At 41.7% G+C, this 22,933-nt stretch overlaps 1 protein-coding gene across 2 annotated transcripts in view; it reads left to right on the forward strand.

The window, feature by feature from the left end:
* Positions 1-22,933, forward strand: part of arhgap31 (Rho GTPase activating protein 31) — a 106,373-nt gene that overhangs the window by 36,888 nt on the left and 46,552 nt on the right. For both annotated transcript variants that reach the window (XM_068040497.1, XM_068040498.1), the window contains exon 2: positions 15,027-15,129. In XM_068040497.1, the coding sequence (XP_067896598.1) occupies positions 15,027-15,129 (103 nt within the window). The remainder of the gene's footprint in view (positions 1-15,026; positions 15,130-22,933) is intronic.

Raw genomic sequence — 22,933 nt, forward strand, 5'->3', positions numbered from 1 at the left:
GCGCATGGGAAAGGCTTCTACTGCTATGTCCAGACTGGCCAAGAGAGTGTGGGAAAATGGCGCACTGACACGGAACACAAAAGTCCGAGTGTATCAAGCCTGTGTCCTCAGTACCTTGCTCTATGGCAGCGAGGCCTGGACAATGTATGTCAGCCAAGAGTGACGTCTCAATTCATTCCATCTTTGCTGCCTCCGGAGGATACTTGGCATCAGGTGGCAGGACCGTATCTCCAACACAGAAGTCCTCGAGGCGGCCAACATCCCCAGCTTATACACACTACTGAGTCAGCGGCGCTTGAGATGGCTTGGCCATGTGAGCCGCTTGGAAGATGGCAGGATCCCAGTGGCGGCACAGTGGCGCAGTGGTTAGCACCGCAGCCTCACAGCTCCAGGGACCCGGGTTCGATTCCGGGTACTGCCTGTGTGGAGTTTGCAAGTTCTCCCTGTGTCTGCGTGGGTTTTCTCCGGGTGCTCCGGTTTCCTCCCACAAGCCAAAAGACTTGCAGGTTGATAGGTAAATTGGCCATTATAAATTGTCACTAGTATAGGTAGGTGGTAGGGAAATATAGGGACAGGTGGGGATGTTTGGTAGGAATATGGGATTAGTGTAGGATTAGTATAAAAGGGTGGTTGATGTTCGGCACAGACTCGGTGGGCCGAAGGGCCTGTTTCAGTGCTGTATCTCTAATCTAATCTAATTTAATCCCCAAAGACACATTGTATAGCGAGCTCGCCACTGGTATCAGACCCACCGGCCGTCCATGTCTCCGCTTTAAAGACGTCTGCAAACGCGACATGAAGTCCTGTGACATTGATCACAAGTCGTGGGAGTCAGTTGCCAGCGTTCACCAGAGCTGGCGGGCAGCCATAAAGGTGGGGCTAAAGTGTGGCGAGTCGAAAAGACTTAGCAGTTGGCAGGAAAAAAGACAGAGGCGCAAGGAGAGAGCCAACTGTGTAACAGCCCCAGAAAAAACAAATTTTTCTGCAGCACCTGTGGAAGAGCTTGCCACTCTAGAATTGGCCTTTATAGCCACTCCAGGTGCTGCTCCACACACCACTGACCACCTCCAGGCGCTTACCCATTGTCTCTCGAGACAAGGAGGCCAAAGAAGAGAATGCACCTGCATTTATTTCAGCAGGTTTTGCTAAACATACATTGCAGATCTGGTTTAACTCCAATGGAAAATCCTGCCCTGAATGTCCCATTGTGAGAGCACAGGGCTGTGCTTCCTAAATGAGCCTGAATCATTCAAATTGACCCAGGGTATTACCCACATGAAACCAGAGCTGACTGATCAAGATTAATTTGGACTTCAGTTTGTGTTTGAAGTTCATTCCATTTCAAACTTGTGTGATTGCAACAGGTTGATAGCTGAGCAAAGAGTCAATCCTGCATAAAGAGAAGAGAATACCCAAGGAAGGAGAGAAAACCACAATCCAGCTCAGCTTTCCAGCACCTTTCTAAAAGACCCTGAGAAGTCCACTGTGTTAACTCATCTTGTCTCCTGTCTTTGAAGAAAAGTCTGATAAATTAATTCTCAACACCGCCTGGAAAGAAATGTTCGAAAAGATCGCAGTGACCCATCTATGTGTACTCAGAGGCTAGACTGTATGCCAGTTTTGGAACACAACATATCTCATCTGTTGGTTTCTTCAAGAATGAGCAGGTATTTCACCCAAATGGTTTTTCTTGCCTGTAGCAGAGCTCTGAACAAAAATCCCTTTTATTTTTTTCTGGTTAATCGGTGTATGTCTGTGTGTGTGAGTATGAGGGTTTAAGGTAAAAAGGGAATTTTAACATTTCAATCAGTGTGTTTATACTTTACTTCATTACTGGTTAAGACTTGTTTTATAATAAACAAATAATTTTGTTGTTCATTAAAGAAACCTGGTTAGTATGTTTTATTCTGTGAAAAACAGAGTTTATGATTGACTTTATTGGCAAGTGGGAAAATTTTAATATATGTTGTGACCTGTGGAGAAGTGGAACTAGAATAAACAGTGCACTCCTCCTGCCTCAGTCGTAACAACAGGATGTGAGTTTAAATCTCTCTGTGGCAATTTGAGAATCTGAATTCAGTTTTCAAAAATCTGGGATAAAGTAATAGTGATCATGAATGATTTGGATTGTGGTAAAATTCAACTGGTTCATTGATGTCCTTAAGGGAAGGAAACATGCCACCCTTACCCAGTCTGGCCTATAAGGTTGAGTCTTAACTGCCCGCAGTTGTATTGCCACTTTTTCAAGGCAACTAGAGATGAGCAATAAATACCAGCAATGCCCACATCCTGAGAATGAACTAAAAAGAAGCATCTTTATTCCCTTGGTAGGTCCCTTGATCTCTTTGTATATTGTTGCGACCTGGTGAGAAAGTGGTCTAGGGTTCCCTCTCAGCCTTCACCTGGTCTTACCGAAACAGGGTTTTATTTTAAACACACTTTTGTTTTAGCTGCCCCTTAGTGAATCCTTGTTCACTAACTTCCAATTTTAAGGCAAATAAACTAGCCAAACAGGTTTTCTTAGGTATAAAGAAATAAGGTTGAACTTTATTAACCTAAACTCTAATTCAGTTAACGCCTGCGGATATGCGATGGGCCCACACTAGCATGCATATGTGATACACACATGCAAATAGAGGCAGAAATGAGCAGAAGAAATAAAGTGGAAAAGTTTGAGACAATATCTGCAGATGGTTTTGGTTACTGTTCATAAAGCTCACTGTAAAGTCCTTGATTGTAGGTAGGTCTTGCTTTTTGTTGGGGCCCAGTATGCTTCTTAAACCTTGTTCGATGTAGGAGACTTTTCTCTCTTGAAGTTTATGTGTCCTCAGTGGGTCCAGAGGCTTGTGAGAAAGAGATGGGAGCAGACAGCAGAGGTCTTCTCACTCCAGGAGCAAACAGTCTTTCTTTGTTTTTCAAACTCTTTGTACCATTCAGAAAACCCCAGGTTGCCAAGTAGGTTAGTCATGTGACTAGCTGGTCTGACCACATCTGTTTGTGGATCTCTTGTCTTCGACGACCCTGGAATTCTCTTCTTACACACAATACCTGGTGCTCAAAGTCCATTGTGGGTTAAATTGGAGCAGGGAATAGCCCCTTTGTCCCTCCAAGCACTGTCTGTTAGTATGCAAATATTTTTTCCAGCAACAGCTGATCTGTTTAACAAGTCATTTCCTCGCTCCGGCAACAGTTTAAAATTAATGTTCATATGACAACATTAATATGCCTCATTCTTGGCAGGTGGGGGCCTGCATGGCAATATAAAAGCATTTATTCTGTGCCTGGACAGTGTTGTTGACTGTGAATTTCCAGCTTGTGGTTTCCTTTTCTGTAGCAGGGTTCAATTTGCCTCATCGTTCACCAGAATTGCAGCAGCATTGACTAATAAAGAACTTTTGTATATGAGATCAGCATTTTGCCATTTTTGGTTAAGCTACCCTTTTCAAGCTTCAGATGCAGTAATCCATAGGTACATTAGTACATGACCTTCTAATATTATTGCAATCAGGAAGCTGCAGGTTGTGCCAGAAAAACAGGAGCTGCAGCCAACAGGATGTATCCTTTGATAAACCAGACTAATACTAATATTGTCCCGATACATTTTTACTAACTAAAATACAGTTTGCGTGTGAACTTTAACAATCATCAGCAAGATTTCCTGGAATCCACATCAACAAGCATACACAGAGCACCCCTGTGGCCACTGATATGTAACATTATCTACACAAGTATATTATGGCCAGGTTCAGGCATTGTACAAACTTACAACTTGAACTCTTAAGCTCTCTTAGAATAGTGCCACAACATCTTTAATATTCACCTAAAAGAGCAATGGTGCCTCATTTTAACATTCCATCCAAAGGATGGCACCTTTAACAGTGCAGTACTTTCTCAGTACTACACTGGTGTGTCAGTCTAGATTTTGGCCAGAAAGCTCTGGAGTGGGACTTTAAGCCACCCCCTCTGACTCGGAGGCAAGTAAACCACAGTTAACACACTGATTGCAGCTGGAGTCCTAATAGGGGCACACACTTTTGTCAGACAAGTACAGAATCAGATTTACCTGTGATGCATTCCACAGTCAAATATCCTGCTGATGTTCACTATTAAAATTCACACATGATGAATGAGCACTTGGGGGGCTGTTGATGCCCATGTAGCATGAATCAGAAGAAGGGAGCAAATTTGGGCAACAAAGAGTCACTTGATGTAAGCTGATGTTTATCGTGCCTTGCGCTATATCAGTTAGATTCTTTAATGCTCTAGGAATAATAGACTCCCTCCATCACAGGCCCATTTTCACTGTATAAACCTGTGGGTCGGCCTATAGTTTGGCATTCACTGCAGAGTCAGCACACAAAGCCTCTGCACCACTGAAAGGGTCAAAAAATTTGCTGTGGATTCTTTTGGACCTGCAATTTGGGAGGATAAGTAACTGTTTAATTTAATTTCACTATTAGAAACCTCCTTCAACTAGGCCGAGGGATACATGATAACATTCATAATTTTTAACCATAACACGATGAGATTCTCTGTCAATAAGTGGTTGTTTCACATTGGTTGTAGTTAATATTTCTCCATAAAAGTTATAATTTCCTCTAAAATATCTATTTTGTTTCTCACAGAATTAGTTTTAATTTTTACATTAAACGTAATAAATAATTTATCTGCAAGTACAGTGCCAAACTCTCATCACATTTAGTCAGCCTTTGTATATTGGTTTGCATAAAAAATTTCCATAATTTGTGCCTTACAATTTATAAAACAAAATTGATTTATATTGTCACCATAATATGTTCCACAGTCCAGATTCACACTGCACATTAGTTACTATCTACGCCTTGTATATAATGCTACTAATACACTGTGATTGGACAGAGCAGATTCACATTAGTCACATTTAGTTTGTTTTTATTTTTCACATCAAAAACAGGGAGAAAATTCAGCGGAAAATAGAGGCCTAAATAACAAGATAAACTCAGAATATCAGTTAAAAAATCAATTTTTATTCTAAACATTACTAAAATGCGTATGCTTCAGAACCTATCATCATTCTGCATAGATCCTCATATACAATTTAATTCAATCTCCCTCATAAACCCTAAGTGCTGTCACTTTGTTAAATTGAGTTTCTTGCAAGTTGGCATGCGGTGTACTTCAGGCCGTTGCATCATGACAATGTTCTCTATAAGTGTGCGAAGTTATTACCTTAAGTCACAACACCTCTTATAATAGTACCTTCATTATCCTTTTCAAACTACAGAGAGAGCAAGCAAACTCTCTCATCTACTCTTCGAAATGCATCAAGAACTAGCCTCAAGTAACTTTCCTTCGAGATTTTGATATTGAAGGTCAGCCCCCAGGAGGAACACACGTCACATTAGTTATGTCATCACGCATGCTACAAAGATACATCACACAGTGAGCATGATGGTGTGACTGGACACGCAGTCACATTTTGGCCTCCACTAACATCAAAGAGAATTTATCTTTTGGCAGGTCAAAATCAGGTGGAAATTGTTTCACACTGAACCAGTAACTGGAAAAATGCAAGGCTTAACCAGTAAAAATGGTTTTAAAGGTTTGTATATAATATTACTGATAAACAGTGATTGGACAGAGTAGGTAACAGTGTACATTAGATACTGTTTACACAGTGAGTGAACAGGGCTGTATTTAAACCAACATCATATGAAGTACTGAAGAATAGTCATAGTGAGTGCTGAGGCCATCAGGCTGCCCTCCAGAGGTGGTTGGTCTCTTTCAGAGGAATGTTGACTATCATTTGCAATTGTTTGCAGTTGTTTCTGAAGGCCTGTCAAATGTGTATGTTTTTACTGGAAGATTCACATGTACAGAATGTGATGAGTGTATGTGCGTTCAGGGCTTAAACCCAACAGATAGGTGAATGACTCACAGCTTGAAATAATAGGGGCACAAATCAGATTCTGCTCCAAGGCTTTTGTAACCTCAGCTTGCAAACTTTGAAAAATTAATCAGCAACGGGGTTCTGGGTGACATAAGCTTAGAGCAGTGGAAATACAGCATGGCTAGAGTCCCATTCAAATAGCTGAGAAGGTTGGCAGTATTGACATATACCAGTGAGTGCAAAAAATGTCCTTTCACAGACAGCTTCCTTTTTAAAAAAATAAAATAAATGAACATATTCAGAAAGATGTCCAGGGAGATGTAAGAATTCAACTGTTAGTAGGTTTTGATACTTGAAGGCCAGAATCTAGATACTGTGCCTTTTAATATAATTTAAACTCTGGCAGCAACATACAGTCTCATACCATTGAAACTTATGAATACAGCAATTCAAGCAGGCAGTTTGGGAGAGTCTCTAGGTTTTTCATTCATCCTATTTGGGTTGTCTCCAACAGTAAGAGAAAAAATATGTGCAGACAGTGGTGAATGTGGATTGAATCCAGTCCAGAACTGGTTATTATAGACATCACCACAACAGCCTCATGACTCACTGATAGACTCCAAGGATGATTTGTTCCCCTGGGAGTCAGGAACAAACATCCAATAAAAGAAAGACTTGCATTTATATGGTGCCTTTCACAACCTCAGGATGTCCCAAAGTGCTATACAGCCAATGAAGTACTTTTGAAGGGCAGTCATCAGTAATGTAGGAGACGTGACATCCAGTTTGCGCACAGCAAGACCCACAAGCAGCAAAGTGATAATGACCAGATAATCTGTCTCTCAGTAATATTAATCAAGGGATAAATATTGGACAGGACAATTCCCCTGCTCTTCAATATCTGTCCAAGGCTCAGCAACATGTGGCAGGGTTTTACATGTAAAGTTGTAGAAAGTGCAGCCTGATACCAATGAGGGTTGACTGCTCGTAAGTGGGGCATTACCAATGGAGTATTATGACATCTAGAACTACCACTACCCTGCAGACAAGCATATTGAAAAGTTTCTGAAACAGTGGCTGAGTTGATCATAATGGGAATGACAGCAATTAAATGGCAATTCTGGGTACTGCCTGTGTGGAGTTTGCAAGTTCTCCCTGTGTCTGCGTGGGTTTCCTCCGGGTGCTCCGGTTTCCTCCCACATGCCAAAGACTTGCAGGTTGATAGGTTAATTGGCTGTTATAAATTGCCCCTAGTATAGGTAGGTGGTAGGGAAAATATAGGGACAGGTGGGGATGTGTAGGAATATGGAATTAGTGTTGGATTTGTATAAATGGGTGGTTGATGGTCGGCACAGTCTCGATGGGCCGAAGGGCCTGTTTCAGTGCTGTATCTCTAAACTAAACTAAACTAAAACAGAATTCTGTGACTTGTTGATCATTGCCTCCTCATCAAAATAGCTGCCCTGTCTTCATCTACATCTGACCACTTCCTGTTACATTCGCCCCTCCCAATTTGCTTTCCTTCCTCTTCCCAGTGGCCTGTTGACTCTATCAGCAGCTGATGCCAACCTGCCAATTCTATCATGGTCGGACAGGCAGGTGGGCAGGGAGCTGCAACAGCATTAGACCTGTGCTTCAGTTTTGCGACCTCCCCTGTCTCTTTCTCTCTCCCTGGGCAGAATTTTGGGTTTTGGGTTGGGACCCCAATGTCAAGGTCAAGTAGGGTGTCCTGACCCTGCACTGTGTGGGAATCAGTCACCTGGCTGTAATTTTCCCTAAATTGGCCAATTAGTGGCTAGAGAGTGAACTCACTGTCCAATTAAGGATGGTGGGCGGGCTGTCGAAGATGGAGGGCCAACAGGAGGCCCTCCAGCTTGGTAGGAGTTGCAGACTACCTTTTCAAGGTCTCCATCTTGAGGTACCCTCTCTCCAATATTTTAAACTTTTAAATAAAAATGGAATCAGCAGTGGGGCCACCATTGTGGAGGAGGTACATCTCCACAGAGCAGCAGTGGGACCACCATTGTGGAGGAGGTACATCTCCACAGAGCAGCAGCGGAGCCACCATTGTGGAGGAGGTACATCTCCACAGAGCAGCAGTGGGACCACCATTGTGGAGGAGGTACATCTCCACAGAGCAGCAGTGGGACCACCATTGTGGAGGAGGTACATCTCCACAGAGCAGCAGCGGAGCCACCATTGTGGAGGAGGTACATCTCCACAGAGCAGCAGTGGCCAGGCAGATGGGGAGGGTCTCAAAGCCTGCCTGGAGCACTGCCCCCCCCCACCCCCGCCACACCAAACTGCTGCTGGGAGGCCACCTCCAAACAGCTGGTCTAGTCCCCGATGCCTCGGGGGTCTGACAATAGGCCTTAAGTGGTCATTTAGTCCCCTGAATTGGCAACCCGCTGCTTGCAGGTGGATGGCCCTGCCAATCCCCATCCCATCTCCAGGAAAATGGCCCCAGGGGCAGGATGGTGATGGCAAACAAACACAACGGCTTGAATCTTTGCAGCCCCCCACCTCTGCACCCAACTGCATCTGGGGGGCAAAAGTCCAGCCCACTGTCTCTCTATCCTAGTCTCTCTCTCTCTCTAGTCTTTATTTCTATCCCCCAGTTTCTTTTTCTCCTAACCTCTCTCTCCCCAGTCTCACTCTCTTTCTCCAGTTTCCTTCTCTCCCATTTTCTGGAGAGAAATCTCCAGTTTCTCTCTCTTTCTCTCCCATTTTCTCTCTCTCTCTTTCTCTCTCCCTAGTCTATCGTTCTATCTCTCCCAGTCTCTCTCTCTTTCCAGATTCTCTCCAGTCTCTCTTTCGCTCTGCCTCAGCAATCTCTACCTCTCTCTTTTCCTAGTTGGCACTGTTACGACCAGGTGAGAAAAGTGTCTAGGGGTCTCTCTCAGCCTTCACCTGGTCTTACTGTAACAGGGTTTAATTTTAAACACCATGTTTTTAGCTCCCCCTTGATGAATCCTTGTTCACCGCTTTCCAATTATAAGGCAAAGAATTGAGCACAAATAGGCTTTCTTAGATTTAAAGAAGAAAAGTTGAAATTTATTAAAACTTAAACTCTAATTCGGTTAACGCCTACAGATACACGATGCACCCAAGCTAGCATGCATACGAGATATACACATGCAAATAGGGACAGAAAAGAGCAGAAGAAAAATAAAGTGGAAAAGTTTGAGGCAATATCTGAAGAGTTTTTGTTATGGTTCTTCGAGCTCACTGTAGAGTCCTTGATTGTAGGTAGATCTTGCTTTTCATTGGCGCCCAGTATTCTTCTTAAACCGTGTTTGCTGTAGGAGACTTTTCTTTCTTGGGGTTCATGTGTCTTCAGTGGATTCAGAGGCTTGTGAGAAAGAGATGGGAGCAGACAGGAGAGAGATCTTCTCAGTCCAGGAGCAAACAGTACAATTTAGAAAAACCCAGGTTGCCAAGCTGGTTAGCCAGGTGACTAACTGGTCTGACCACGTCTTGGATTGTATCACCTTAGCAGTCTCTGGAATGCTCCTCTTATACACAATACCTGATGATCAGGTGGGGGCCTAGCATGACAACACCTCTGGAATTGTACCCCAGGGCTTCAGAAGAGAAAGGGAGAAATGTGCCCCTCAGATATTGTGAAAATTATTAAGCAGTAAGAGGATGGGGACAAGTTAATGACGTAACCAGCTCTGGAGCTCATACACATTGATGAATCACCCGGCCACCCATCACTGTGTATATGCCCATTCAATACAGATTTTTTTTAACAGTACAACTGTAACCTTCTCTCAGTCAGTGCAACTATAAACCATCTCATTTATGTCTCCAAAAACAAATACAACAACTTGCAACACAGTTTGCTTTTGTCATTTCATAACCTTTTCTCAAGTTTCTTCTTTACATCATCCTATGTTTTGGATCTGTATGACAGGTTATACAGCAATACTTTGGATGTTTTGATTAACCTGGTGCTGATTGTGGGAGTGTTGTACATTCCTAGAGACCCACTTGGCACTAATTACACACTCTGTGCTGCAATACACCCATTGGCCATTAGGGGCACTTCATCCAAACCAAGAAGATCGCCAGGACACCTGGCCCCTCCTCGCAGTCCCCAGACCAAGATCCCAGAGCTCAGAGAACAAACAAGTTGTCTCAGCCCCTGGCGTGCATTCCTCCCATGGACACTGTGCAAGTAGGGTTTGCTGTGATTTCATAAATTATATATGGGAGTGTACATTCTCATAAAATGTGTATGATTGTACATCTAAACATACAATTACCTCACTATATTGCCATGTAGGCCCCCACCTGCCAAGAATGAGACATTAATTTCACCACATGAACATTGATTATTAAACTGTTACTGGAGTAAAGAAAGAACTTGTTTTACAAAAAAACCACCAGACCCTTTACTGGAAAGACATTTGCATAGTAACAGATAGCACTTGGAAAGGACAAAGTGGCCACTCCCTGCTTTAATTTAATCCACAGTGCACTTTTGATTACCAGATGTTGAAGGTGGAGAGGCTAGCATTCCAGGTTAACTGCTAAGATAGCCGAATACACAAACAAATGTGGTCAGACCAGTTTAGTCACATGACTGTTGGAGTTTTTTGAATTTGAACTTGCCACAGTGTGTTTAAAACTCAGAAAGTTGTTTGCTCCTGGACTGAAAAGACCTCTCTCCTGTCTGCTCCCATCTCTTTCTCATGGAACTGAAGACCCATTGAAGACACATGAACCCCAAGAGAGGAAAGTCTCCTACAGTGAACAAGGTTTAATAAGAATACTGGGCCCCAACAAAAAGCAAGACAACCTATAAAAGGACTACAATGAGCTCGAAGCACAGTAACAAGAAGCTCTTCTGATATTGCCTCAAACCTCTCTATTTTTTCTTCTGCTCTTTTCTGTCTCTATTTGCATCTGCGTATCTCGTATGCATGCTAGTGTGGGGCACGGCGTGTATCCGTAGGCTTTAAACGAATTAGAGTTTAAGTTTAAATAAATCTCACTTTTCTTCTTTAAACCTAAGAAGGCCTGTGGTGCTCATTTCTTTGCCTTATATTTGGAAAACGGTGAACAAGGATTCACCAAGGGGGAGCTCAAAACACAGAGTGTTTAAAAATTAAACCTTGTTACAATAAGACCAGGTGAAGGCTGAAAGAGACCACTAGACACCTTTCTCACCTGGTCGTAACAATATATATATGAGAATGTTTTTTCCTCATCAATACCTTCATAAAACGTGCAAATGTACACGTATAATAACTTCATAAAATATTTAGTCACAACCCAATAAAATGAATCTATAAAATATAGAATGTGCTTCAGAAATATGTGCTTACTAAAAATGGAAATTTAGCAGAAAGAGTACGAGGCTAACTTTCCTATTTTTCCAGGACTCCATTCTGATCCCCACTAATAAGCAGATGGAGGAGTAGATCTGTGCATATCCTTTTTTTTTCACACTGTGGAGTACACAGCTTGAGATGCGGGGTTTAACTCTGTTGCAAAAGGTTTGATCATTTTCAACTCAAGGAGAATATACACATGTTGGGCGTGTTGCTTTTTTCTACTGAAGCAAACAACCAGTTTTCACTTCCTGTGACCTCAATCTTCCTGCTTGCTCTGGAAAGAGCCATTTGAAACCTCTATTTATCAATTACGCAAAGCAGGGGATGAGCTGGTTACAAAAGTGCCAAGCCCAGCAACTATAAAGCCACACTTGGAGAATAACACCTAAAAAAAATAGTGTACTCTTTCTGATGGACATCCATGTTTAGCAGACACATAAATTACTGCAATAACATTCTGCTTTTGTCTCGTTGTATCCAATTTTGTCTCTTTTCCAGTTCACTTCCTGTATGTGATGCATCTATGCTGCCTTAATTCAAAGTCACTTTGTTCCAATTATCTGATAATTGGAATCATTTTAGCACTGAATTCTCACTTTGCTATTATTTATGTTACTGGATAATTCAAAACAAATTTAAAGCACAAAATAAACTTTGAATTCTTTGAAGTTGACAATTTTAAATGCGATAAAGCAAGGAGGTGGCTTTGACCAACAAATATTAAAGATTTCTCACACAAATGTTTCAGCCCTATTAAAAAGGGGCAAATGGGAGCACCACTATCTTATTTCTTGAGGGGGTCTGAATGCCCCAAGCAACAGCGTTCTGTAGAGGTTCTGGGGCAAGTCTGGATTTGTACTCCATGGAGCAGGTTTCCACCATTGTCATAGTAATAAAGGGACCTTCTCCTGACCAACTTACCCTCTAAATTTTATTTTCGTAGTAGGCAGCTGATTTGTTTAAATGCATGGGTGCTTTTAATTTTTTTGTGCGGCCGTGCATGCGCAGTATCTTAAAGCGGAAAGCTTGTGCGCGACCTGCAGGGGAACTTTCAGGTTACTGTGCAGCCACGCAGCTTAGAGGGAACATTGCCCCTGACTCTGTGAACTTTAACAGGATCGGTGCTGGAGGTCCTTGGTGAGCACTTACGCAGGAGTTGCCCCTTCCACCTGGTGGAATTTTGGACTTCTTGGCCCAGAATTTGCTGGAATGGGGCATCTTATGGTGTGCTCTGTTAGTTAAACCTTTTCCCTCGCCCTTCAGCACAAAAATGTTTCATCCTGTAAGTTGCCGGAAATGTGGGCAATAGGGCATCTGGAACCTTGGTAAACAATGGGACCAACAGTCTATCTCCAGAACCACTGATATTTAAGGATTAAGATAGAAACAGAGAAACCACAGAGAAGGAGGCAGGGTGAATTAGAGTGAAATCAGGTACAGAAAGAGAAATAAGAGAGGGAAAGAAAGATTGAATTAAGAGAAAAAGAGACAGAAAGGAAATGTAACAAAACAATATTAAATTTCAGATAAAAATGATTAAAAATCTCTAACAACAATTTGCTATCTGTAGAAATGCGAATCCACAAATTGATTCCTTTCTGGACTGGAGAAGTTGAGTGACAGAGTGACATTGCAAGAGCATAAATCTCCTCAGTAAAAGGTACTTACACTGTTAAGTACCAGCTCTAATTTTCGGCGCTGAGTTTTAATGGGTAATTAATGTGCAAATGAACCAATTTCATAAAGCCCATTGAGAGGTTAAGGGCAGACTACTATTTTAGCCAGGGTAATGGCGGAGCAGTGCAAATCTCTTAGCATCGTACGGCAATTCACAATCCACAGAGTATCTCTTCCTCGCCACAAGTTGCCTCATGATTTACACGTTAATAACTTCGAGCGCCATTAAACCCGTTGTTATTTTGGCAGCAAAATCTGTGCCCTTACTTAATATAAGCCTCAGTTTAAATCACTTTCATAGCCTTTAGCACTTGAGTTTTTTAAATAGTCAAATTAAACCAGCATGCAGTCCTGATTTCCCCAATTTGAGGGCTGCGCTCAGCTGACAGGATGTTGTCAATTCTCGACCTATAACTGCTTGCCTAGCCATACAGATATATATACTACTCTCGAACAATACTTGCCAATAACTGCAACATTAAAGGATGAAAAGAACATACATTTATATAGCGCCTTTCATAACCTCAGGACACCCTAAAGCACCTTGCGACCAATGAGGTACTTTTGAAGTATAGTCACTGCAGCAATGTAGGAAACAGGGGAACCAATTTGTGCACAGTAAGTTCTCACAAACAGAAAATGTGAGAAATAACCAGAAAATCTGTTTTAGTGATGTGGTTGAGGGAAGATTTTGCCCAGGACACCAAGAGAACTCTTCTCTTCAAATTGTGCTTTGTTTACATCTATTTGAGAGGGCAGATGAAAAGTCAATTTAACGTCTCAGCCAAAAGATGTACCTCCGACAGCTGGGCCCTCCCTCAGAATTACACTGAATTGCCAGCCTGGATTATGTTCTCAAGTTTATGGAGTGGGACTGAAGTCCACAATCTTGGGACTTTATTAATTAGTATCCGATTAGCGATCTTGGCATTTTCATTCCCTGAAAAGATTCATAGATGCAGTTTGGCACTTTCTTTTAAACAACAAAAATGTTTATTGGAATTTCTAAACTGAATGCTTGATAAAGTGAAAAATTATGTCGAGTAAAGTGAGCATGGTGCTGATCTGTATGTCGTGTACTCACATCTCACTGCCTCAGGGTTCACTTGGCTCACTGTCTTCCTATCCTGCTGGTTGTAGCTGTGTTCCAGACACAGTGAGCACAAAGTCACATACTACACAACCAACTCCAGCTGGCAGTGCTCCAACATCCCCAGCATGAGCCGATATATGTCTCAACTTCAGTGAGCAGGGGTGGGGAGGATGATGTTGACTCTAATGTTGCTGAGAGTTTGTTAAATGTGCAATCTCACGTGAGACTGTTGCCCTGTTGTGTGCTGCAGTATTGTGTTCACTGATCATGTTGCTTTAAATTCAGTATACATTGAAGAAAACAGTAATGGGAGATTACCCAAGGTGGCCACATTCTATGTACTCCACAGCCCATGATGTTGCAATGGTTATTTGTACAGAGCAGGCTCTGACACCAGGGTTTTAATTCAAGAGAGTTTTTTACATTTATTTCCTTTGATTGATTTGGTTTTATTTCTGTTCCTTTTGATTTAATTCTTCCAGGAATTGAATTGGAACAGCACTGTATGAGAGTTGAAGAATATCTGAAATCTCTTTCTCTCAATCTCAAGTAGATTCCGGGAGAATACTCCCATTTTTTAGGATACCTTGGTGAAGGCTGAAAACCTGTTTACTGCATCTCTCATCTCTGAACTCCACAGATAGCAGAGTTATAACGTTGTTTAGTGGGCTTGTGCTGTATTAGGAGAAAATGTTATGCATATTAGATTAGGCATTAGATGAAGAAGTCTGGGAGGAGGCTTATGTGGAGGCCTGTTTCTGTCTTGTAACTACTTTGTAATACTTTATAATTTGTAAATGCATGGGCTAAAAGGGATTGACACTTATTTTCAAATCTATCCCTATTTTCTCCTGTAGATCATGGTTCACTCCAGGATATGCTGTCAAAATCAACAATTTAAAACAATTATTTCTACCCAGAGGTTGCTAGATTTTGTATTTCAGTAAATAATATGTGTAACTATATCATCTAAATGAAGAAAGGTTGGATAAACTATTGCATTGAGAACTGAACCAACTTTTCACCTCTTATTTTTACACAGTTCCTCAAGTCCTCAAAAGCTGTGCAGAATTCATTGAGAAACACGGCATTGTAGACGGGGTTTACAGGCTCTCAGGAATTACATCAAACATTCAGAGGCTGAGGTAAGGCATCGCTTGCAGCTGCTTCATGTAGTTTTATTAGACTGAAATTACAGTAGCATGACTTGGGTTTAGAACAGCATTCCACATTTAAATTCATCTAGGATGAAGAAAGTGTTATGCTCGGATGTGAATCGGTACAAGTGCACTGTGTTTGTCCTTACAGAGTCATCGAGCTTGAAGCTGCATTACAGAGTCTGGCCTTACTGAGCAGAAGCAATCTCAGCTCTGAACCTAACCCTTGCTGTGACCTGTTCCTGAGTACCTGTAAAATGCCTCAGGTTTTACAGTGACTGGGATTTTAAAAGGTGAAAGTAAGGTACAGATGGTTCAAAGTATTCTTGGTATATTAATTACAAAAGACTTTAAGAAAGTTTGCTATGTTTTGTCTGCGTAATCTTTTTTAAATGGAGGCAGAAGACAAGAGATTTAATAGAGTCAATTTTCAGTTCTATCACCTGGTGTGAATGGGAGTGGTAATGGCTTCAAAATTGATTCGGACACCTTACTACTCCCTTAACACTGGTGAACAGGCTGGCGACATTTTGAAATGGACCTACTTTTGGATGCCAAAGTCCCTGCCTGTCTTGGCCTATAGGTTGCTTTTAATATGCAATTTGTCAATTTTAGGCTGGAACTGGTGAGAGCATACTCTGTGCACCTTCTGGGCAATACAGCACACTTCTCCTCCGAGCCCCAAATAAAAATAATCTATGTCACTACCAACCCAGGAACCCACACTCTACGATCATGATTCCTCGCCTGCAGTTACCTTCCTGGTGGTTGGGACAGCCGATACTTGGAGGTCTTAATTCAGCGAGCTGCATCAGAACATCCAATTGGCAGCACTCCTCACCCCCGCTCCACACCACTTCCTGCCAACTCACCAGCCCGATGTTAATGAGTTAAGTGCCTCACAATCACAGCTGCCTCTTCACTACGGGCAATTGGCTGGCAACACTCGACTAGTCGGTCACCCAAAGGGCAAGATCAATCCCATCCTCTGTGTGAACCATGCATGGTCGTGGCATTCACCAGCCAGATTTTTCTTTGCCATCATTTTTAAATGTTCATTTTCATAGCAAGTTAGTTAAGATAACGTTGCTTACATCGTACACTCAGATGTTTGAAACATAAACAATGTGTGTTTAGCTTCTCATTAACATTCCATGGGATCGTTCTCATTTATTACCCCTTGACCATAAGGGATTCACACCACTAAAACATATGGTTTTCGACGGTCTTTATTTCTGGTAAGGATACTCTGGTTCCACAGGCATTCAGAGCTCCTGAAATTTATGTGTAACATTTTATCCTGAAAGATCTTTTACCATGAGATCAAAAAGCATGCTGATTCTTCTATGTAACTGTTACATTCTAAAAGACTCTAAATAGGTCTGCTTTTGGAAAAGGAACTTGCATTCATAAAGTGTCTTATCATATGAGCATATTCCAAAGTGCTTTATAAACCATGATTACTTTTGAGGCAAACACTACATGCTTTTAGTACACAGTAAGTGCCACAAATGACAAAAGAATAAATGAATGGCTGGATTGGTTATTGGCAACATTAGTCGAGGGAAGAATGTTGGCCATGACACGAGGAGAACTTTTCAAATATGCAATGGGATCTTTTACAACCAACTGAGCCAGCAATGGGGGTCTCTTTTTAGCTTCTTATCGGAAAGACAGCAACTGTAACAATGTAGCACTCCCTCACTACTGCACTGAAGTGTCAGCCCAAACTACGTGCTCAAGTGAGAAAGCTATCAGCTGGTACATTATCCCTTTTGGATTGTTTTCATTGCTCATTAAACACTGTCTTCTCCAGTATCTTACTTACGTTTTTTACTTTTTGGTATCGTTACACTTGTAAATAAATCTGGGCATTACTTTCAGCCTGTAAGCAATTGTATTACTTTCTGTCATCCAAGGTAGTAGAACAAGGCGGGTAGTGGGTCATTTACTGTAATTTGGGGTTAATTATTAGACCAAGGTTATGAAAATTGAAACTCAACAAAGAGAACAGGAGTAGAGTTGTGGGGGGTGGGGGGGGGGGGGGGGTGGGGGGGGGGGAATAATTTTAACACTGGGGAATTGTGCATAATGGGCAATGGTTAATTAGCCGTACATTATATACCCAATGGAAATCAAGCGTGGTGCATAATGGGCTGCTATATTGTTATTGGTCATTTTACACCATCACTCAAAGTTAACATTACCCCCCCAGATTTCAGTTCACAGGAGACTCAGGGAGTAATCTTATACCCTTTGAAAATTTTCAAGCATCAGGATCATTTCTGCACAAGTCAGAGGTGTATCAACAGTTGGAATCTTCCGGGAGGCGGCCAATTAACAGGCCAGTTCTGAGTTCGCGGTCCAATTAAGGATAACAGGCAGGTTCACAAGGCACTTGGAAGCCTGAATAATATTTGATACAGTGTGGGGACATGGGGACAACAGCTCGTTGGGCCATCAGTATGGAAGCACTTTTGTAGCACATTCATGTGGCCAGTGGCCAGGAGGTCCCAATGGCCCTCCAACCTACTGCTGGCCTCCTGACTCGGCAGGGGGCCATCTAACACGAGGAAGATCCCAGTGGCCTCAGCAAGTAGCCACCAATTGTGTTATTTTCTGCCATCTAAGGTGGTAGGAGAACATGGTGGGCATCCTATGTATTGTGCAGTGGGTGATTTACTATAATTTGCGGTTAATCATTGCACTAGGGTTATGCAAATTGAAACACAACAAAGAATAGAGAACAGGACTGGGTCTAATTGGCTACTTGCTGCTGATGGGTGGTTAGCTGCTGCCACATTAACCCCACCTCCAGCAAGGTCACTTAGAGGCGGGAACATGTCAGGGAGCTGACCCGATGTGGAAGTCTCAAATTTTGCTCCCAATCCCGCCTCCAAACCTGCCTCCACAGGGCCAGAAAAATTCCACGGTTAGTCTATTTATTGAAAATGTATTGAGCCATTTTGGTGCATTTGGGGTTTTTTTAAATCTTCATAAACCAAGATTATTTCAGTTCTCATGGATGTTTCCAATTCCCCATACCTTCACCTAAGTCTATCTTTCTCTTGAAACCTAAAGACCCTATAGTAGCACATGCAAGGCAATGAACAGCAAACTGTTTTTTGGGTACTGGAGCCGAAAGAGGATCTTGTGCTTCCTTAATATTTCATTTCAGGCTTCAAAATTAGTAGTGCATCACATCAGACCTCATGCTTAAATTTAAATTATGAAGCAAATATAATAGAGGCAATAAAGATGTAAATAATCTAATAACTAGCATTATACAATTATATACTTGCAGCAGGAAGTATGTTACCTACTAGAGTAAACAAAATAGTAAGCTATTCTTTTATAGATAACTTGGTCTTTTTCTTTCTTATGAGCTTTCCTGATAATAAGCTAGTCTACCTCATTTTTCCTGTGAAGTTGCCAATTGATTTGACTTCCTTTTGATAACTCAACTCAGTACATTGAACAGATCCAGCCACTCAAATACACTTTGACTGCTTGTCATGGGTTGTGTGTGCTTTTCATAACTGACAGTCAGATTCAAAATAATTGGCTGCCAAGCATTTAACAAATCAATTAACCCCATCAGTGTTTCTTCAAAACTGGTTTGGTTCCTCCCCTCAAGCCTACAATTCAAAATAATGTTTGGACTGACCTTGGAACATACTTACAAAATAAGATTGATACAAGGATCCGAACTACAATTGTGACTGTACTGAACAACGTCTAATTAAAGCTGGAGAAAGATTCATATTTTTTCTCATGTAATTACACAAATAAAGAGGGGAAATGCCCAAAATGTAACAATAACCATGGTTTGACAACACCTGCCAAACCCGTGACACAGAAGTAAAAGTGCACCAGGCGAATGGAAACATGACCACCTCCAATTTCCCCGCATCCTGATGTGGAAATATACCACCGTTTCTTTATCATCGCTGGGTCAAAATCCTGCAACTCGCTACCTAACATCACTGTGGATGTATCTATACCACAAGGTCTGCAGCGGTTCAAGAAGGCAGCTCACTACCACCTTCTCAAGAGCAATTAGGGATGGACAATAAATGCTGGCCTTGCCAGCGACACCCACATCCCATAAATGAATATTAAAATAACTTACAGCAAGGAGTTGCAAAAAATAGACCATTAAATATCCACTCTTGAAAGTGGATTACAAAACTATAGATCAAAATGTAAAGTAAACTGGCAAGTGCTACAAGAAGAATTTCTGTCTGACTGCTCATTGTAGAATGAAATGTTTTATCCAAGCTTCAACCTATATTTGATTTAAACCTATGGATTTCCATAGTTTTTACTAAGTAAACTACAGTAGGCTGCTTTCAACTCCACCCCACCATGTCATATTCTTTCTGCCTCACTGAACGCTGTGATAACTTTACAACACCTCTTTAAAAAAAATAAATATAAAGGCTGGATTTCCCGCCCTGATGTGGATGGTACCAGGGTGGTTGGGATTGGGAAATCTGGAGGGATGGTGTTCACTGGCTTTCTGGCACCTTCCATCACTTCTGAGGTTTTCCACTAGGAGTAATACCAGCCACTGAATACCTCCACCCCTATTTGGATAGATAGATTCAGGCGAATTGTGGTACAGTGGGAGATCAAAACCCTTTGAGATTAGGTTTGTAATAGGGGTATCTTCACTCTGCACCTGTGCTGCATCTGACTAGGGATTACCACTAGGTACTACTCAGCACCATCGTCTTCAGAAATGTGAAATAAAGATGAAGCCTCCAAAAAGAAATCATAGAATCATACAGCACAGAAGGAGGCGATTCAGCCCATCATGTCTTTGTCAATTCTTTCAAATGCTTGGAAAAACTTATCTTTGATTCATTCTGCCAAACATTAACGGGTTGACTTAGCAATAAAAGGAATGTGCATGCTCACAGGTTCATCTGAAATTCCATTAATTACTATTTAAATAAAGACATTAACCAAATTTGATCTCCAGGCTTTTAATAGTTAAAGAGCCATTTCCTCTTGTTAAACAGCTGGATAGGCATACATGTTTCAATTTTGACCATAAATTAATATCGTTCCTACTTTAACAGGACTAGGCCTAGATTTTGTGATCTGAGGGATTGCCACTTAATTGGTGGTGAGTTGGGCTTTGTGCTTAACTGTTTTTATGAACACTGATTCCACCAGATCCTCTGCAGTCAGGTTCATTTAAAAAATGTCAGACTCCCAGAGGTAAGTCTGTTGCCTTGCATCCAAGGGGACACAGATGGTTGTGGTACATGCTGATGCGTGGAGTGAGCAGCAGCCTTGGGCTGAAAAAACTAACCAAAATCCATCACACTAGGCAAGGCAGCCTTTCATTTTTAACCTTTCCCGTCACCTTAGCAACACTGGCCCCAGGCATACCACAGCATTGCTCAAGCCTAGCGTTACCAAAGCATTCAAGACAGGAAATATACCCATTGAGGTATGCCCATCATCAGCTTATTATTCGAATCTCCTTCTCCAGATGCAGACAGATGTATTCAATGTCCGCCATCACTCCTGGTGAAAAATCTCGGAAGTGACGGATGCTTCCGGAGAGCCAGCAAAACAATTTCCTGCTACATTCCCAATCCCAATCGCCTGGTGCCACCGAAGTCAGGAGGCAGCAGATTGAAAATTCCAGCCCTTATATTTAACCATTTTTCAAACCAACTATGCATTACCATGATCTTTCAGAGATATTGTCAATTAAAATTAAATTGCGGACACTATTATGCTGTGGGCCTATAACCACTAACAACTAGATAACTGCTCAAATTCATTTCACTTACAAATCCTTACAGCCAAAACACAGCAGAGACTTTCATCCCATCTGCCTCAGCTGGATTCAAACCCAAGCCCCAAGGTGAAAGAACCGTGTGCTAATTTACTTCATCACACATTCCTGCTGCATAATTTAAGAGCAAAGAGCTGTTGATTACCAAGCCTGACCCATATGTCTTACAGACTCAAACTAAAACCAGTTATTATCGATGAAAAAAATCTTGCTGGGTTGTAATTTGAGAAATGCGGGGTGATGCAATTAGTGAAGCAATTACAGTGTTGCCTCACAAATTGTGATTTCCGCTAATGTTTTCATCCATCGTCTAACTAAAAAAATAGCAATAAAACACCAAATTGCTATTTGCTGTTCTGCCCTATTCTCACTGTGGCAGCTGATAAAACTAGAGTGTAGAATTTTTCAATTTGTACACCTGGCAAGGCGTACATTAACTCCTGGTAAAATTGGTGGTAAACCACTACCGTGCCCAAGCAGGAAATTGTAGGTGTGATAGTTATTTCTGCCTGGTCATAACCAGAGACTACAATGTAGTCTAAGCTCTTGAACAGATAGCATATCTTGTCTAACTGCTGATGAAAATGTCCTACCTAAGTTTACATTTATTTATATCTAGTTCACAGGATCATGGGAGTTGATGGGGGAAAGGGGACAAAGTGACACATCACCCCAAGAACAGCCAGAGTTCAGTATTCACAGCAGCTGGGAGTTCAAAGTTCATAGTTCATAGCAGAGGAGAATATGCACATGCCAGGACTTCAGCGCTCCCACCATTACACAAACAAATCTACAGAACAGAAAAGCAGAAGTAGACTTCTGAGCTACAGGGATCTATTGGACTGTGGTCCTTTAATTCTGCATCCTGTATTAGAACTTTAACAATAGAGCTGCAATATTGACTAGCTGTGAGACTTTCAGTTATTCCTATATACTTGAGGAGTCCATCTGTACTAAACACAACAGCTTGCATTCATATAGCCTCTTTAACATAGTAAAGCATCCCAAAGCATTTCACAGAGAAATAATCCAAGAAAAATGGATGACAAACCAAAAGAAGAGATATTAGGAGGGTGATCAAAGGCTTAGTGAAAGAACTGGGATTAAAGGAGAAATCAGAGGTGGAGAGATGAAGAGGTGGAGGGATTTAGGGAGGAAATTCCAGAGCAAGGGGCCAAGGCAGCTGATTGCACAGTTGCCATTAGTGGGGTGAAGGGAAAAAGAGAAGTTCAAGAGTCCAGAGTTAGAGTAACAGAGAGTTCTGGGATGGGGGGGATGATTCTAGAGCCAGAGGATGTTAGAAAGATAGTGAGATGAAAGACCATGATGCAATTTAAACACAAAGATAAGAATTTTAAATTGGATGCTCTTTCAGTCTCCAGCAGGAAAAACCAACACAGGAGATTACGATACTGAAGTGAGCAAGTCCAAGTGAATGCAGAGTACTAAAATGCCTATGGTGCAGTGCAGTAATTTCATCTGAGTTCAAACAGTAGCTTGAATTGATATAACCATCATCTCTAATCCACAGAGCTTGTCCCTTTGACCTTTAGAGGCAGCCAATACCCATTTTTATAACAAATCTCTTCATTTTGTGTTGTGAGGTTAGTGTCTAATTGAGATTGTATCTGGGTCCTTGCAAATGAACAGGTCAGTGCAAGTTGGGCCTGTAAGGTTTGCAGCAGCACCGGGAACTGCTGCCGAATAAAGAAATTGATGCGACCATTGAAGGGCTCTGTCACTGTCTGTGCTGCTTTGGGTAAATTGTGACCATTCACAAATAGTTGTTGACAGTATGATTCAGTCACCAACTCCCATGTCATCCATGTTTCACAGTAACAGATAAAGTGTAGGTGAGGGTCATACTGAACCATTTTATGCTTAGATGGGTCCAGGAACTGTGGAAAACAATTTCAGTTAAAAGGTGAAATTAGCTGCTGGCTTTCGGCCTGTCTATTTGTTTGCCAGCTTAGA

Source organism: Heterodontus francisci, chromosome 10 (genome assembly GCF_036365525.1).
Source record: "Heterodontus francisci isolate sHetFra1 chromosome 10, sHetFra1.hap1, whole genome shotgun sequence".
In the NCBI taxonomy this organism is placed as follows: domain Eukaryota; kingdom Metazoa; phylum Chordata; class Chondrichthyes; order Heterodontiformes; family Heterodontidae; genus Heterodontus; species Heterodontus francisci.